Below are 14,245 nucleotides of genomic sequence, written 5' to 3'. Positions count from 1 at the left end.
AAACTAAATGCGAGACGGCTAGAAACATTAACAAAACCGTCGATCAAAACACAAACAAGACTGCTGGAGAAACACCCTGAGAAAACAGAGCTGATAGAGGCAGAGCAGTTAAATGTCCAGATAAGGCCTGTGAAGCTGCGAGACGCTACCTTTGATACGCTCAGTCTATCAGAACGATTCTAGACCGCAAACTAAATGACGCACTCAGCCTCTCAAGTGCTCTCGTTCAGGGTGGAGACAGACTCCATCTTTCTTACTTAAGTGGATCCAACACACCATCTAATGTTACTTTACTAAACTATAAAAATCAACTCTTAAAAAGAATTACACCGTCTAGACTTAATCTGATTCAACTGCTCGCAAGGGATTTCAATGAGGTCATTTCAGTAATTGAGCTAGTCATAAAGCAAATGTAAGAGGTTGTGTGGCCTTGAGCCCATGCAGGCTAAGGGAGACAGTCCCCCTTTATGTCGGCAGATACTGATATGCAGCGCTAAGATGGAAATTTTGCATTAGAAGAAGGCTGGACAAGGATCAAATGGGCAAAGCCCCAAAGGGGAGCCCAGGGATCCCTCTCCTTCACTCTTTACTCCTCTTCTCCATTCTCTCTACTCAGGGTGAGTGCTTGAGGAATGACTTTGGGATTGAAGGATCTTGAATCTGGTTTTCATTGTAACTGCACAAAAATCTATGGGCGTGCCAGAAAAGTGCAACTAACAATGTTAGGACTTCAAAACCCTTCAAGATAGCTTTAAGCAGTCCTTCTGACTGGGAAAAGAATCTCTGTCCACTGCTGGCCTGTGACTGGTTGTGGGCGATGACTGATGTGTCAGAGGAGCCCATTAGAGCCTCCACATTCACATGTGTGCCTAATATTGCCGCCAGTTACAGTGGAGTCTGAGGTCTGGCAGATCATCCCCCCATAATGAGACTCTCCAGCAGATACACACCATTACCCTCTCTCTCTAACTTGAGAAAAAGAGCAAAGGGAGGAAAATGAAATAAATAAATAGATTTCAGTCTACAGCAAAGCTGAATTACACAGTTTCTCTTCACAGCTATGCATTGTTTCATTGACTACATCCCACTTCACATTAATCCTCACACACGCCACTTGAAATTGAACTTGGAAGACTGTGAATTAAATATAGTGTTATTAAGTCAGTTTACTGAAATAAATTGTCTGTGTCATTTCTAGGGCAATTTTACATGCATTTAATTTGTTCACCTCACTAAATTAAATGCCTGCCTGCATTTAAAACACGTTTTCTTCTCCCCTAGGAGGAGTGCTAACTTCATTCACTATTCAATCCAGGTACAAGTGCACAATTACTTGGGGGAAAAAAGCACTTTGCACTACTGGAGGCAATTGAGGGCTTTCAGTCGCCAATGTCACCTCTCTGTATCTTGAAGATTATGTTTCAGAGGTGCAGACACCTGCCTGAAATTACATCTCAGGGGTGCATTTGATGAGCAAGGTAAAAAAGATGTACTATAGAGGTATTTAACTAGCCGTTACACAACTGTAACACTGAGAGAAACAACAGCGCATTGAGAAGTCAAATGTCCTCGCCTTCACGCGGTCTCAGATTTCAACCATCTCCTACTTTTCTGCTGCATCTGTACAAAAATACACTGACAAGGACATTAGACTGATGTTTGATATAATACGAACTCCAAAGGAAAACTGAGCGGTTTGAAAATCTGACTACTTGGCATGTTAAAAGACCACTTTTCTTTCTCTCAACTAACTGATCAGAACTGAATAAAAGACTAGGCTTTTAAAAAATAGAGTTCATCTACAGTGGCATGGGTTGAATCCAAGTGTGGACTAAATATGATTCATTTAAAACTTCTCAAACATACACATTAAAACAAACAAATAAATAAATGCTTTATTTGTTAAAATCAAAAATGTAGGTGAATAAAAAGTAATAATTTTTTTTAAGACCACTGAAGTTCTATAGTCAGTGTAGAACAGAAAGCATGCAAGTCTCTTGTGGCAATATCTACAAATCTACTAAATAGGGGCTTAAATCTGAAGATCAACAGCACAAAAGTATTTCCGGAGAAAAAAAGTGTGTTTGGAATAGTTATTACCAACTAGCAATTGTGAAGTGCCATAGAGGAAATGGTTAATGTGCTAAAAAAGGAAGAGAGAGCGGCAACGATCACTTCTACAGCTTCCTCTAGTGGGGGGCCCCTCAGAGGCTCGTGGTTCAGGAGTGAGTCATGACGGGAAAGACGTCTTTTGAACTCCCTGGCATGAGTAAACACACCTCGGATATATCTGAGGGGGTTCTAACTCGGAGAACAAAGTATAGTTTTACGCAGTTCAGAGTTAAAATATGTTAGCAAACAATGTAAGCTAAAATATAAAGCAGTAGGCTTTTCAATGCAAACTAATTTTTAAACTGCTTTCAGAGTTATCGTTTGCTGCTGTTTGCCTTCACAGCTCATTGATTGTCCGCGGGCAACCATCAGTTAGTTTGTCTCAGGGAGGGCGTTTTTATTAAACAAAGGTATCAGTATTTTTTGACATCAGTAAACATAACGTTATTAAGCATATGGAAACGTTAAGATGGGCACATGTGGTCCCTGTCCAGCATGAAACAAAGCAACGCATTCTTATTTTTTGTAAAATAAAGTCCTGTCTGTGGAATTAAATTGCCTGTGGCATGAGACTGTAGTTACGGCCATTCTGTGTGATATTGTATGCTAATTTCGATTACTATTATGTTACCATATAACCGCTATGTATTTCTTAATTTCTTCAAAAGGGTCTGTATGCATTTAATGAGTATTTGATAAACTCTGCATTCAGAATTAAATATTGAAATGCTTGAGGTGAGCTCTCACAGTAGCTCTGGAGATCATATTTATGTGGACTGCTCATATAACAAATCTCAGAGCAGAGTTTGCATAGAGAAGTTGCACCTATCACCTTGTTCGAATGCCACTTATATGCTTGAGCCTGTGCTTGGTTTATAATAAGAGTATGGATATTGTATGAATAAGTAGTGTTGTCAAAAGACCCGGTACTTCGATACCAAGTCGGTACTAAAAAAATGTAAATGTGACGGTACCAAGTTTCTTTAAGTACCGAGGTCCTGTTCAAACCCGGTTCAGCGCTATGATTTCCGCGAAGCAGAAACCGAGGACGGAATCTCAAAATCCAGTCATGAAAATGAAACTTACATTTTAATATGGACAGTCATGGAATTTGTCAAAGTTAGCATAAATTAATCAAATCAAATCTCCATATGGACCAGTATCTGTAAATGTTAAGCCGCAAAAGTTGTTTGAAATATGAATCCGTGTTCTGCGCGTCTCTGTGTGAATTAATGAATGGGTTTGTTTACTACATAGACTGACGCGCATGACGCTTGCATTAATTTCAGCATCTGAGCTTCAGAGTTCTCCCTCCATCAATCGATCTGAACATTTCAGTTCATCTCAATGGACGCACAGTGCACCTGTATTTGATGCTCTGTAAACTCTTTGTGAAGACGCACGACTCACCGTCGCTTTACTGATAGCACTGTTTCTCACACATGTAAAGAGAGAGAGAGCGAGAGTCTTACCACGCTGAATCGACATGCTATATGTAAACTATTCTTTGTTGTCTTCTCCTGTCAAAATAATGGAGTTAATTTAGAATTATTCATTTTCATTTTCGAACAAGCAGAAGACATACTGGTTTCTCCGGTAGTGGGCGGAGCTAATGCACAAATGGCAATTTCATTGGCTGGCGTTGAATAGTACCGTCCCTGTTATGATTTCAGCAAATCAGTTTGACCGAACGCAGACAACGTGATTAATATTCATGAACCCAGCAGCTCATCAATTCATAGTGCATTGTATATACATTAGTATGATAGTAGAATTAGTAGTAGTATTATCTTTTAATAATAATTAATATGATCTATTACGATTTTTTTTACAGAAACCCTCAATGACCAAAAATATCTTCAGCATCACCACCAGTCTTAAGTTCAGGTAAAATGACAAATATGCATTCATTAGGCCTAAAAGTTAATTTTTACATAAAGGCATTGTGCTAGAAATATTATTATTATTTAGTAAAATGTATGTAATACTGCTACTACTGTTGAAAATTTTTATAAAACTTTATTTTTTAAAGAAATAAATCACAATATTTCTTCCATGTTTTAATTTTAATAGCAAATCCCCTTTATTTAGCAAAAATAAAATGTGTTTAAATTTCATAAGTTAAAAGACAAATTAAAATTGGGTGAAACTTGTTTACTGTTTTTCATAATTATATAACTTGTAGAAAAACTTTAAACGCAATTTTAAATAAATATAAAGAATGGCATCGGTTTTTAGTTTTTTTTTTTTTTTTAATAAGCATATTTTTGTGTTTTGCTTTGGTACCAAAATTGGTACCGAGAACCGTGGATTTTCAATGATATCGGTACCGAATACTGAAATTTTGGTATCGTGACAACACTAGATATAAGCTAAAGCTACTGTAAATTAAGATGAAGACAAGAACACAGGTGTGAAGAAAAGAAAACACCCTTACCTCCAGCACAGAGCCTCAGAAGCAGGCAGACTTTGGCCAAAACCACAGTGACATACAAAAGCCGAGTCATCGTCAAACAGCGGCGTCGTAACCTTTGGGCTGAGGATGAGATCAGTGATGACGGCTGCTTATGCTCCTCGAATCCCAGTGAACACTAACATACAGGTGCAGAAGTAGTGATTATGGCTGAAGAGATGCAGAGAATAAGAGGAAGAGCTGGGGGGTGATGATGATGGCACTAGACACTCAGAGATCACTCCTCATGGGGTCCACGGCACTAAAATAATAAAAGAAACAAAGTGATGAGCAGATCATGTCTCAATGCATCTTTCTAGACGAGTTAAAACACAAAAATTCTAAAATCATCTATAGCTTAATAATTACTCCGTATTTCAAGGAAAAAGCAGATTTGATTAAGTAGTGCTGTCATTTTTCTTGGCAGCACTGAACATCATTGCCCCCTTGTTTTTTCTGGGATTGACCCCTGAACCCGTCAGGCCGGCGCTACTCTTGAATGCTGAAAAATGCCCAAATAATTTGATGAAGGATGTTCCGCAATTACCCCGTTGGCCCCTTCCAGCGTTAATAACGTGATGTGTCTGTTCCCTTGTAGGCCTGTGCGTCTTGCTGCAATTAGTGGCCTTGAGCGAAGTCTGTCCTGGGGGGGGGGCAAATTAGTGGCGAAGCGGGCCGGTGTCTGTCACTTCTGATTTGCCCAAAGTGGACAAAGAGCCCCGACCTCTGCCCCACTTTCACACATCCCTGACCGGATAACAAGGGAACAAAGCTAGCCTCTTCAAAGCAAGGGGACAAGATAGCTGTGAAGGCACCTACACACAGAGACAAGAGTCTGAGGCTAGCTCTGAGGCCTGCTGCAAAGATGATGCCTCACAACTTACCAGGTGGGATCACTTTCAAACACATTAGAAAAAAGAACGGTGTGTGATTTGTTAAATTTATCAGTGTACACTGACTAGGTGAAGAAATCATATAACGAGATGCAGAAAATAACAACTTGTCTTTTGCTTTAGGAATGAAATATGGGCTAAAAACCCACAACATTCATGGTTGAAGAAAGAGTGGAAAGAGAGGCATCACAGTACAGGAGACTGTTTAGAGGTATCAGCCACCAGTATTGAAAGAACCAGAATCACATGATCGGATCGACACACACACACACGCACACACGCACACAGTGTGGAGAGAAGGACACCCCTGAAAACAGCTTACTATACTTCTAATATTAGACAAATTAAATCTACTGCTAAACCTCAAAGACTTTCAAATAAAACAAGTTCAGTGATCATGTGTCTTGAATGGACATCTATCACGATTATTGCTTCAAAAGAATCACAGATCTTAAAAAGCAATATATAAGGCACTCTATGTTTCAGTAGACGCTCCTGGAGCTTTGCCCTCTGAAAGGCTTTGATGGCGCCATACATTTATGTTAGGAGGCTGAATGAATAGGGGTATTGTATGGGGATGTGTAACTATGGTGCACCTTTGGAGTCAACCTGAAGGCCTGGCTATGCTTCATTTTCTGAATTCTGCTTATTTTGTGTACTAGATGGGCACAGATGGACGAGTTTGGCACTCTTCTGTCTCAACATTTCACTTTGCGTGTGCGCTGTTGTACACACACTATCCACACTGACACAAAATTGACATCACACAGTGCACAGAATGCAGTCAGCCAAAGTAAACTTTAGGCTTCATGCTTGACCATGAATCTCTCTCGATCCCAGAGGAAGGAGTCATAATGTGCAGAACATAATTCAAGGGTTCCCTCACGTCAACAAGCCAACATTAATGACATAAATTGCAACAACATACAGACGGTTTGGGCAGGGGTTACAACTAGAAGAAATAATATTATAAATCTCACTTTGCCTCTCGTATCAGTTCTAACTACAGCCTGCATGAGGAGCAGAGTGGTCTGGTGTTTGTCTCCCCCTCACCCCCGCTCCCTTGGCCTGGGTCTCTGGTCCCTCTTGGGGCCCCTCCTTACAGCAGGGCTCCCAGTACTGGAGGCTGCCTTCACTCAGTGTCGGCTCTATGCCCAACATGCCTTTCAAGGCCTGCTAGACTGCAGGGCAGACTTTCTGGCTCCGTTGCCATTGTTTGCTTGGCTGCTTTGCGCCTCATCCCAGGAAAGGATTAACATAAGAATACTTAGGCACATTGAGATGTGCCCCACGACCAACTCTCTCTCTTCTATCATCCTCACTGAAGTCCCAAATCTCTTCCTGACACAACACCAATCACTGTCAAGCAGCTGCATCGCAGAGAGTAAGTCAAGCAGGGACTTTAAAGGTAGCACAAGACTAGTGACACAGCAGTGGATCACAGGAGAAGAACAAAAGTTAATCTGTGGAGCACTTGGGTGCAATATGAGCTCCTTCGGCCAGATTCCTCTTGGAGGGGTATTGGGTTGAGACACCATTTCTAAAACAAAGCCTCCAAAATTTGAGAACATTTTGGCAGAGACGTTAAGAAACTCAGCTTGACTAACTAAAATCTGAACAGCTCGTCTGTGAAACACGAAACTCATTGAAGAAGCAGATTTGATCGTTGTGCTTTATAACTGGACTAATTACCCCAAAATTATTTCAAATGGCTGACTGCTTGATGTGTCTTGATTACTGTTGGTATCTATCATTACAGCATTATAGCCCCATTTCCACAGCTGGAACTTTACCCAGGAACTAGGGACTTTGGGCTGCTACACAGTGTGTTTCCACGCAGGAACCAGGATCTAAATAAAGTTCTTGGTTAAAAATTGCCCCTTAGAAAGTCCATGCTCGCAAGTTAGTACTTTTTCAAAGGTCCAGAACTTTCGGGGGCGGGACTTGGCACTGAGTGATTCTGATTGGTTGAGATCACGCAGCATTGTGATTTCAACCACTATTTATTCAGATAATTTTCAAAATATTACTGTTATTGTGTCATGAAATGTAGTTTTAAAAGTATTTCAGGCAAGAATGTAGTTGTTTAAAACTCAAATCTGAGGTTTATTTCTGAAGATGATTTCGGAGACAATCAGCTCCATGTGATCAGTGGGAGCTCAGTGCTCGTGTTTACCGATGAGAGCAGTCTCGACTCGGCTAGTCCTTCTGACATTTACAGCTAGCTCTGATGTCTCTTTAGTGGTTAAACATAAAATATAATTAGCTTTGGGTAAATTTAACAGGTAATCTTTGGTCTTTATTCAATTATTCTATTAATATGTTAAAATGATGAAAAGAGACAATGTTTGATATAATATTTTGTATTTTACTCATATTACTCATTGTAATGTAGGCAAAATACACATTCACTGAACTACATATTTGTGGCTATTAATATGTTTAAATTAAAAGTAAAGGAGGCAGTGGTGTTAAAATCATATTTCATGTTATTGTACATATGCAGTGAGGAAAATAGCGGTAGCCACGGAGCTTACTGATGCAAAGTCAGAACTATCAAGGATGCAAGTCCGAAATTTGCGTACTTTGTATTGAGAAACACAGGCAGACCTACGTCACCAGACTATTTGCCTAATCTTCACAGTACTTTAGACCACTGTGGAAATGCAGAAACCAACAGTTCTGGTGGGAAAAAGTTCCTGGTACAATTGTTCTGGGTAATTTCGGTTGAAACGCAGCTTACCGTATTTTCCAGACTATAAGTCGCACTTTTTTTCATAGTTTGGCTGGTCCTGCTACTTATAGTCAGGTGCGACATATTTATCAAAATTAATTTGACATGAACCGAGAGAAATGAACTAACAGAAAACATTACCGTCTACAGCCACCAGAGGGTGCTCTATGCTGCCAGAGATGCTGCTCAGTGCTCCTGTAGACTACATTGAAGACATAGAGCGCCCTCTTGTGGCTGTAGACGGTAATGTTTTCTCTTGGTTCTAAATAAATGCGACTTATACTCAGATGCGACTTATAGTACGAAAAATACGGTATGTTATTAATGTTATTTATCATTGCTTTTTCTTGTTTATCATGAGTCAGTATTAAATGGAATTTGTTATTGTGCTTTCCTCCCTATTGTAACGTAAATGGGAATGTCTCACACAAGAGGTAGGACATTTTTATGCTATGGACAAACAAATTCATCATTTATGAATTAATCATTTATAAATATCTTCATTTCATGGAGACTTAATAAATCAGTTCCCCCGAAAGACATTCTGCAATGTATTATATTTTTCAGCTTTTTTTATATACAGGAGCAAATATGTATATAGAAAAGTCTACAAATTTCCTGGAATTACCGAAGCTACCGAACTCTCTATCTAGTCTTCATTTTTGAGCCATTTCTAGACTTATAATGACAATGCTCTGGGATACCCTTTACTTAAAGGAACTTTGGTAGACACATTTATCAATATATTTTCATAGAAAAATGTCATTATCATTAACCAAATTACTTCTTTTTTAAGAGAAAATAATTTTTCCTCTGTGAAAATTCCTCTCTGGATATTTCACAGCTTAGCATCTGCTAACCATAAGTCTGCACCTCAGGTGTGTGAGAAACTCAGTAGGGCTGGTGCCTTGGAAACCAGCTACACATGGATGAACTTTGACATGTTTTTTTTTTCTAAAATTAAATCCCAGATCTAAACATACGGAAACCATTTGTTGCAGTCCGGTCATCTCTAGTGTAGGTAGCATTTTTATCTACTGTGGTCATGTAATCACCACATGAAAATACACTTCTTGGATGTTTGTACTGCAGTGGATGTCAGAAGAAGGGGCTTTTTTTTAGCAGTTTCCTTACCGTACAGATAGATCCATTTCTGTGAAGCATGTTGGCATAGTGTTTGGTAAGCATGGATGTTGGCTACAGGTGTCATTCGGATCCAGGTGGCTGAATGTCCAAATGGCATCTGGATTCTGGCATGGTACCACAAAACCCTGTAAAATATGGAAGAGAATCTTTTATGCAGTAAAGTATGTTACATTTTTGATGTTTTTGATATCGAACTTTAATAAATTCAAAAAATACAATGGTATGGTAAAAGAGTGATAAATATTTGACTGTATCTTTAAACCAAGGTAACATGAGAACCCAGTTAATAGTTGGAACCAAATCACCTAGATTATTTTTATTATCCAGTCAGCATAATCTACAGTAGTAACAAAGGTGAAGCACAGATACTCCAGAGGAATGAACAAGTGAAAAGACATTTGATAAAGCAGCTAAAACATTGTTTCTATACCTGCCATATAGGTTAGGTCAATCCATGATAACAACTCATACTTCAGAAATCTGTGAAAAGAACTTTAAATAACTTTTCACTTAAAGTGCATCATGTTGAACCTACAACATCGCTTAATTGAAAAGATGAATGAGATGAAGGAGAGCAACTAAAGGGAGTAAAAAGATGTTTTTTAGATGTATTCTTATTCGCAAATGTTATCAATTCAAAGTCAAATAAGTATTTAGATATGCAAAACATACAGTACTAACAAAAAGTGAGTTACATTTAGACAAAGGCAAGCCTAACCAGCAACCAACAACAATAATAATAAAATAAATATTAATTTTTGGACATTGTTAAAATTTACCATGTGATTAAGATTAAAAGGTTATTGTTAGAATAACAGCAGCTTTAAACGGAATTGGCATAACATATGTAATCTCTTGCATACACAGGGAAAATAACTTATCCACGTTCCATTCATAAGACCTCTGAACACAACAAGTTTGTGGCTTTTTCTTTATTAATAATTAATTTAGTGACTGTGTTGAAGCTTAATGTGAACAAGCTATTTTTTGGTTTGATTTGCATTGTCTATATTTATATGTTATATAGCCAAACTGGATACTGTGTGAAGAAAACTGGGCAGGATGTGAACATGCTGGAAAAACAAAACACTGTTCATCTGTTTGCTGTATACAGAACAGAAATCACCAAAGTACTCGACCCTACTACAAAGGCATTAATGTTCAGGTAAGTAAGCTGTTTGGTTACTTGGATGGGTTAATGGTATAGTTCACCCAAAAATGTAAATTTGCCAAAAACTTACTCAGGCCATCCAAGAAATATACGAGTTGTTACTTCATCAGAACAAATTGCTTTACTTTCTATGCTGAAGAAAGAGTTGTTATGGATTAAGGGCTCGTATTTTGGCCAGAAGCTATCATTTAAAGTAAAAATGCCTTAATGATGGATGGATGAATTACACAAGTACATTATGTGATGGACAGGAGCCATGCGGATCCCTTGTGGATTGTTTTGATGTTTTTTAATCAGCTGTTTGAATTCTCATTTAGAAGGCACCCATTCACTGCAAACGATCCACTGTTGAGCAACTGATTTTATCCGAATATCATCCGATGAAAAAAAATCTGGATACCCTGAGGGTAGGTACATTTTCATTTTATTTTTACTAAACTATTCTTTTAACATCAGCTTTTTAAAGCAGGACAAAGAGACAATATCAAAAGCTTATAGCCTGCCACCAAGTGGAATTAGACTAGTTGCAGTACAAATAGAAAACTGCTGGTATAAGCAAGGCCTGGTGTGTCAAAGGCATTCCGGGCATTACAGCTATCACAAGATGTGCATTACATGTCATAAAAAAAAAGAAAAAAGAATACAGGCACGTGTAATTCAATTAACTATGTCTCTACAACCAAATGAAATCCCCTAAATAATATGGTTAACAAGCATTGTGACTCATTACATGACCAGACCGGAGTCTTTTTGGTTGTCTTTGCACTAACCCAGCCCATCACTGAATTCACCCTATCCGGTGCCACTCTAAATAATTTACTCCGATAGCCAAGTGTATTTAAAGCAGATCAATACCATTAAAGGACAGCTGGGGCATACTGAATAAACAGAGACCACTCTCTCCAGCATTGCACCGGCCTCCCACTGCATAGCTTCTTCCAATCTATCTTTATCCGATCTGCCATCACACTAACCAACAGTGGCATAGAAAGAGTTAAAGAAATCAATGGCTCTCCCTCACTTTCCTCTCAGCCACTGGAAGCACAAGCACAGAGGACTCCACAGCCTTCAGTAATTGTTAAAGAAAAGTCTGTTCAATAAGGCTCAGTAGCGTGTATCAAATGGCCGCGCTCATCTAGGATTAGTTTTCCACCTTTTAGATCAGAATGATATGACTAAATGGTGGGGGTGATGCATCAGCACCTATACGAGGGGGTTTGGGTGATACATTCGGGGCCAGGTCTGAGGTGGCCGTGTGTGTTTTTCCCTCTTGATTAGCCATCCTGTCTCCAGAGCGAGTCAGGGAGGGTGGGGGACTGACTTCAGACGGCGCAGCAGCCTGAGGAACGCAGGCAGGGATGTGAAACCTGATCTACACTGCCTCTTAACCCTCCCGCCCCCACACCCCCTCTTCCCCGCGCTGCCACCTCGCCACAGACTCACTGCAATCCGATCCCTTGCACTGCGGTTGAGATTGAAACACACTCCTAGAGGGCTCCAGGGCAACTCAATCTGGGCCTGACTGATATTTAAAAAAACAGATAGAATGGGAAAAACATATGTGTTTATCGCTGTACGATATCGCAGCCTTTTAAGTAATTAATTCATTGATTTTCGCACATTGTGTGAGGTCAGATCTGAGCCAAATAGAATATATAAACATGTCGATAAGAGGTAAAACAGGCTTTTTTTTCCCCAAGTACTGAGGCTGCAAGGGATTGCTAGGGGTCTGTGGATATGTTTAGAGAAAAACAGTGTATAATTAAAATTCTAATAAAACAATATAAAATTTATTTTTAAAAAAGTTATAAAATACCTGCTGTAGTTGATAGACTGAAAAATTGATTTAAATAATAAAAAAAAATGGTTGGTTATAATTATAATAATAATGAATTTAATAGAAACAAATGATTTTTTCTACAGAGAAAGGGAGAGAGTGATTTATAAAACTAGGTATTTACACACACACTAAAAAACTATTTAAATGCCTCATAGGTGTGAAAACCCCTACACTAAACCATCTATTCACTTCGGAGGAAAAGCACATGACCATCACATCTGCACGACAATTAATCATTAATTAACATTCAAAGTAAGACTGAACAAATAATTGCTCTAGCAGTTACTGTAAATACACCGTCACATGCTACACAACACAAATAACAGGACATTCAAGAGGTCACCGTTTTGCCCATTATTAACATAATAGTTCACCCCGAAATTTACATTAGTTCATCCTTTACCGATCACTATGTCATTCCAAACCTGCATGACGGAAGTAAAAGATTCTGTATTTTGGGAGATTTTTTTTGTTTTTTTTACTGTGTACATGAATGGTGACTTTGATCCCTAATATTCTTGTTAACATCTCCAGAAACTTCCAGAGCACAAAAGGGTGAGTAAATGATGACAGAATTAAACACACCCAGGTTTTGTTCTCCTCAGCACAGTCTTCCAGACACTGATATTTGTTTCAGAAGAGATCCTACATCAAGCTGTGGAATGCACAGATGTCTGGCACGTATATACTACGAGCCTTTAGCTTTAATTTTATAAATTATAAAATTTATCCATTTTCCACAGACTAAGCCTCTCTGCTCCAGGCTTCACATGCACTGTTACCATCTGTTTTTTGACCTCCTTGATAAGGTAAAGGAGCAGAGCAGACCCCCTTCCCCCAGAACTCCTAAATTAAAAGCAGCTTTTGTATGGAGCGGGTTAGAGGCATTGCCCAAAGAGAGACTAAAACTGGAAAGCAGTACAAAATGTACAGTAAAACCGACAGTATTTAAATGTAGTACATTTCCACAAACCTACGCATACAATATGACACAGAAGCAGCTTTTTGCATTGAGACAAGGATACGTGAGCAAAACAGCCTGAAGTTAAATAACAATCCATGACAAGAATATATAATTCAAAATATAAATAAGCCCAGAAAGAAACAAACATGAAATGTAAAAGAGTTTCTATAAGAGAGGTAAATAAACATTTAGAAGCAACACACAGCTGTCAAATTATTATGGAAGTTGTTGCTAGCATTTCGCGACTGTCGCCTTAATAACTTTTCACTCGGACTTTTACAAACGTTTTTATTGACGTTGTCTAAAAACAAGATTAATGTTATTTTAAACATAAAGATAAGATTACAAAGACACTGTATTGCTTTGAAGCAAGACGGTTCTTATTGGTATTTATGGGAATACATTTAAACGTATTTTGACTTGCTAACGGCGATAGCACACTAGCTATCATTCGACTCGCTTCACTCAAGAGGAAATCTCTTGACAAAATCCTTTAATAAACGCATCATGCTCATCGTTTTTTTCTCTTTAAGCCTCGTACATTTGTTTACTGCGTAATAAAAAAATAATAACACCCCACGGCAGTCGGTTTTGCCTTTGTACCGCGATTAAAACATTACGTGGAAAATTGAAAATTCAGCGCGACAAACTTTCGCGAGACAGCGTTTAGCATTGGCAAGCTAACACTTTCAGTTACACTTACCGAGAAGATTCTTCAGCAAATCTTATTTCCGTATACTCTGTCAGTTTATTGCGCTCTCCAATAACTCAGGAGTGTTCGTTTGTAGTTGTGATCGTGATGGACTCTAATTGAGGTCTGTTAAGGGTCTAGCACTGACCATCACAGTAGAGCGTCCTGCACTTACTGCACTACACTGTCTGACCGCAGACGCGACTCCACAGCGCCCCCTGCCGACGAGCGCTGAACATGCA

General features: G+C 38.9%; 1 protein-coding gene across 1 annotated transcript in view; it reads right to left on the bottom strand.

The window, feature by feature from the left end:
• Positions 1–14,245, bottom strand: part of bmpr1aa (bone morphogenetic protein receptor, type IAa) — a 23,341-nt gene extending 9,096 nt beyond the window's left edge. Inside the window, exons 1-3 of the mRNA XM_052573534.1 lie at positions 14,016–14,245; positions 9,326–9,462; positions 4,550–4,826 (exon numbers count right to left, since the gene is read on the bottom strand). Of these exons, the coding sequence (XP_052429494.1) occupies positions 4,550–4,619 (70 nt within the window). The 5' untranslated portion in view covers positions 4,620–4,826; positions 9,326–9,462; positions 14,016–14,245. The remainder of the gene's footprint in view (positions 1–4,549; positions 4,827–9,325; positions 9,463–14,015) is intronic.

Source organism: Carassius gibelio, chromosome B13, assembly GCF_023724105.1.
Source record: "Carassius gibelio isolate Cgi1373 ecotype wild population from Czech Republic chromosome B13, carGib1.2-hapl.c, whole genome shotgun sequence".
Classification (NCBI taxonomy): domain Eukaryota; kingdom Metazoa; phylum Chordata; class Actinopteri; order Cypriniformes; family Cyprinidae; genus Carassius; species Carassius gibelio.
This window is presented reverse-complemented; position numbering and strand designations above follow the sequence as displayed.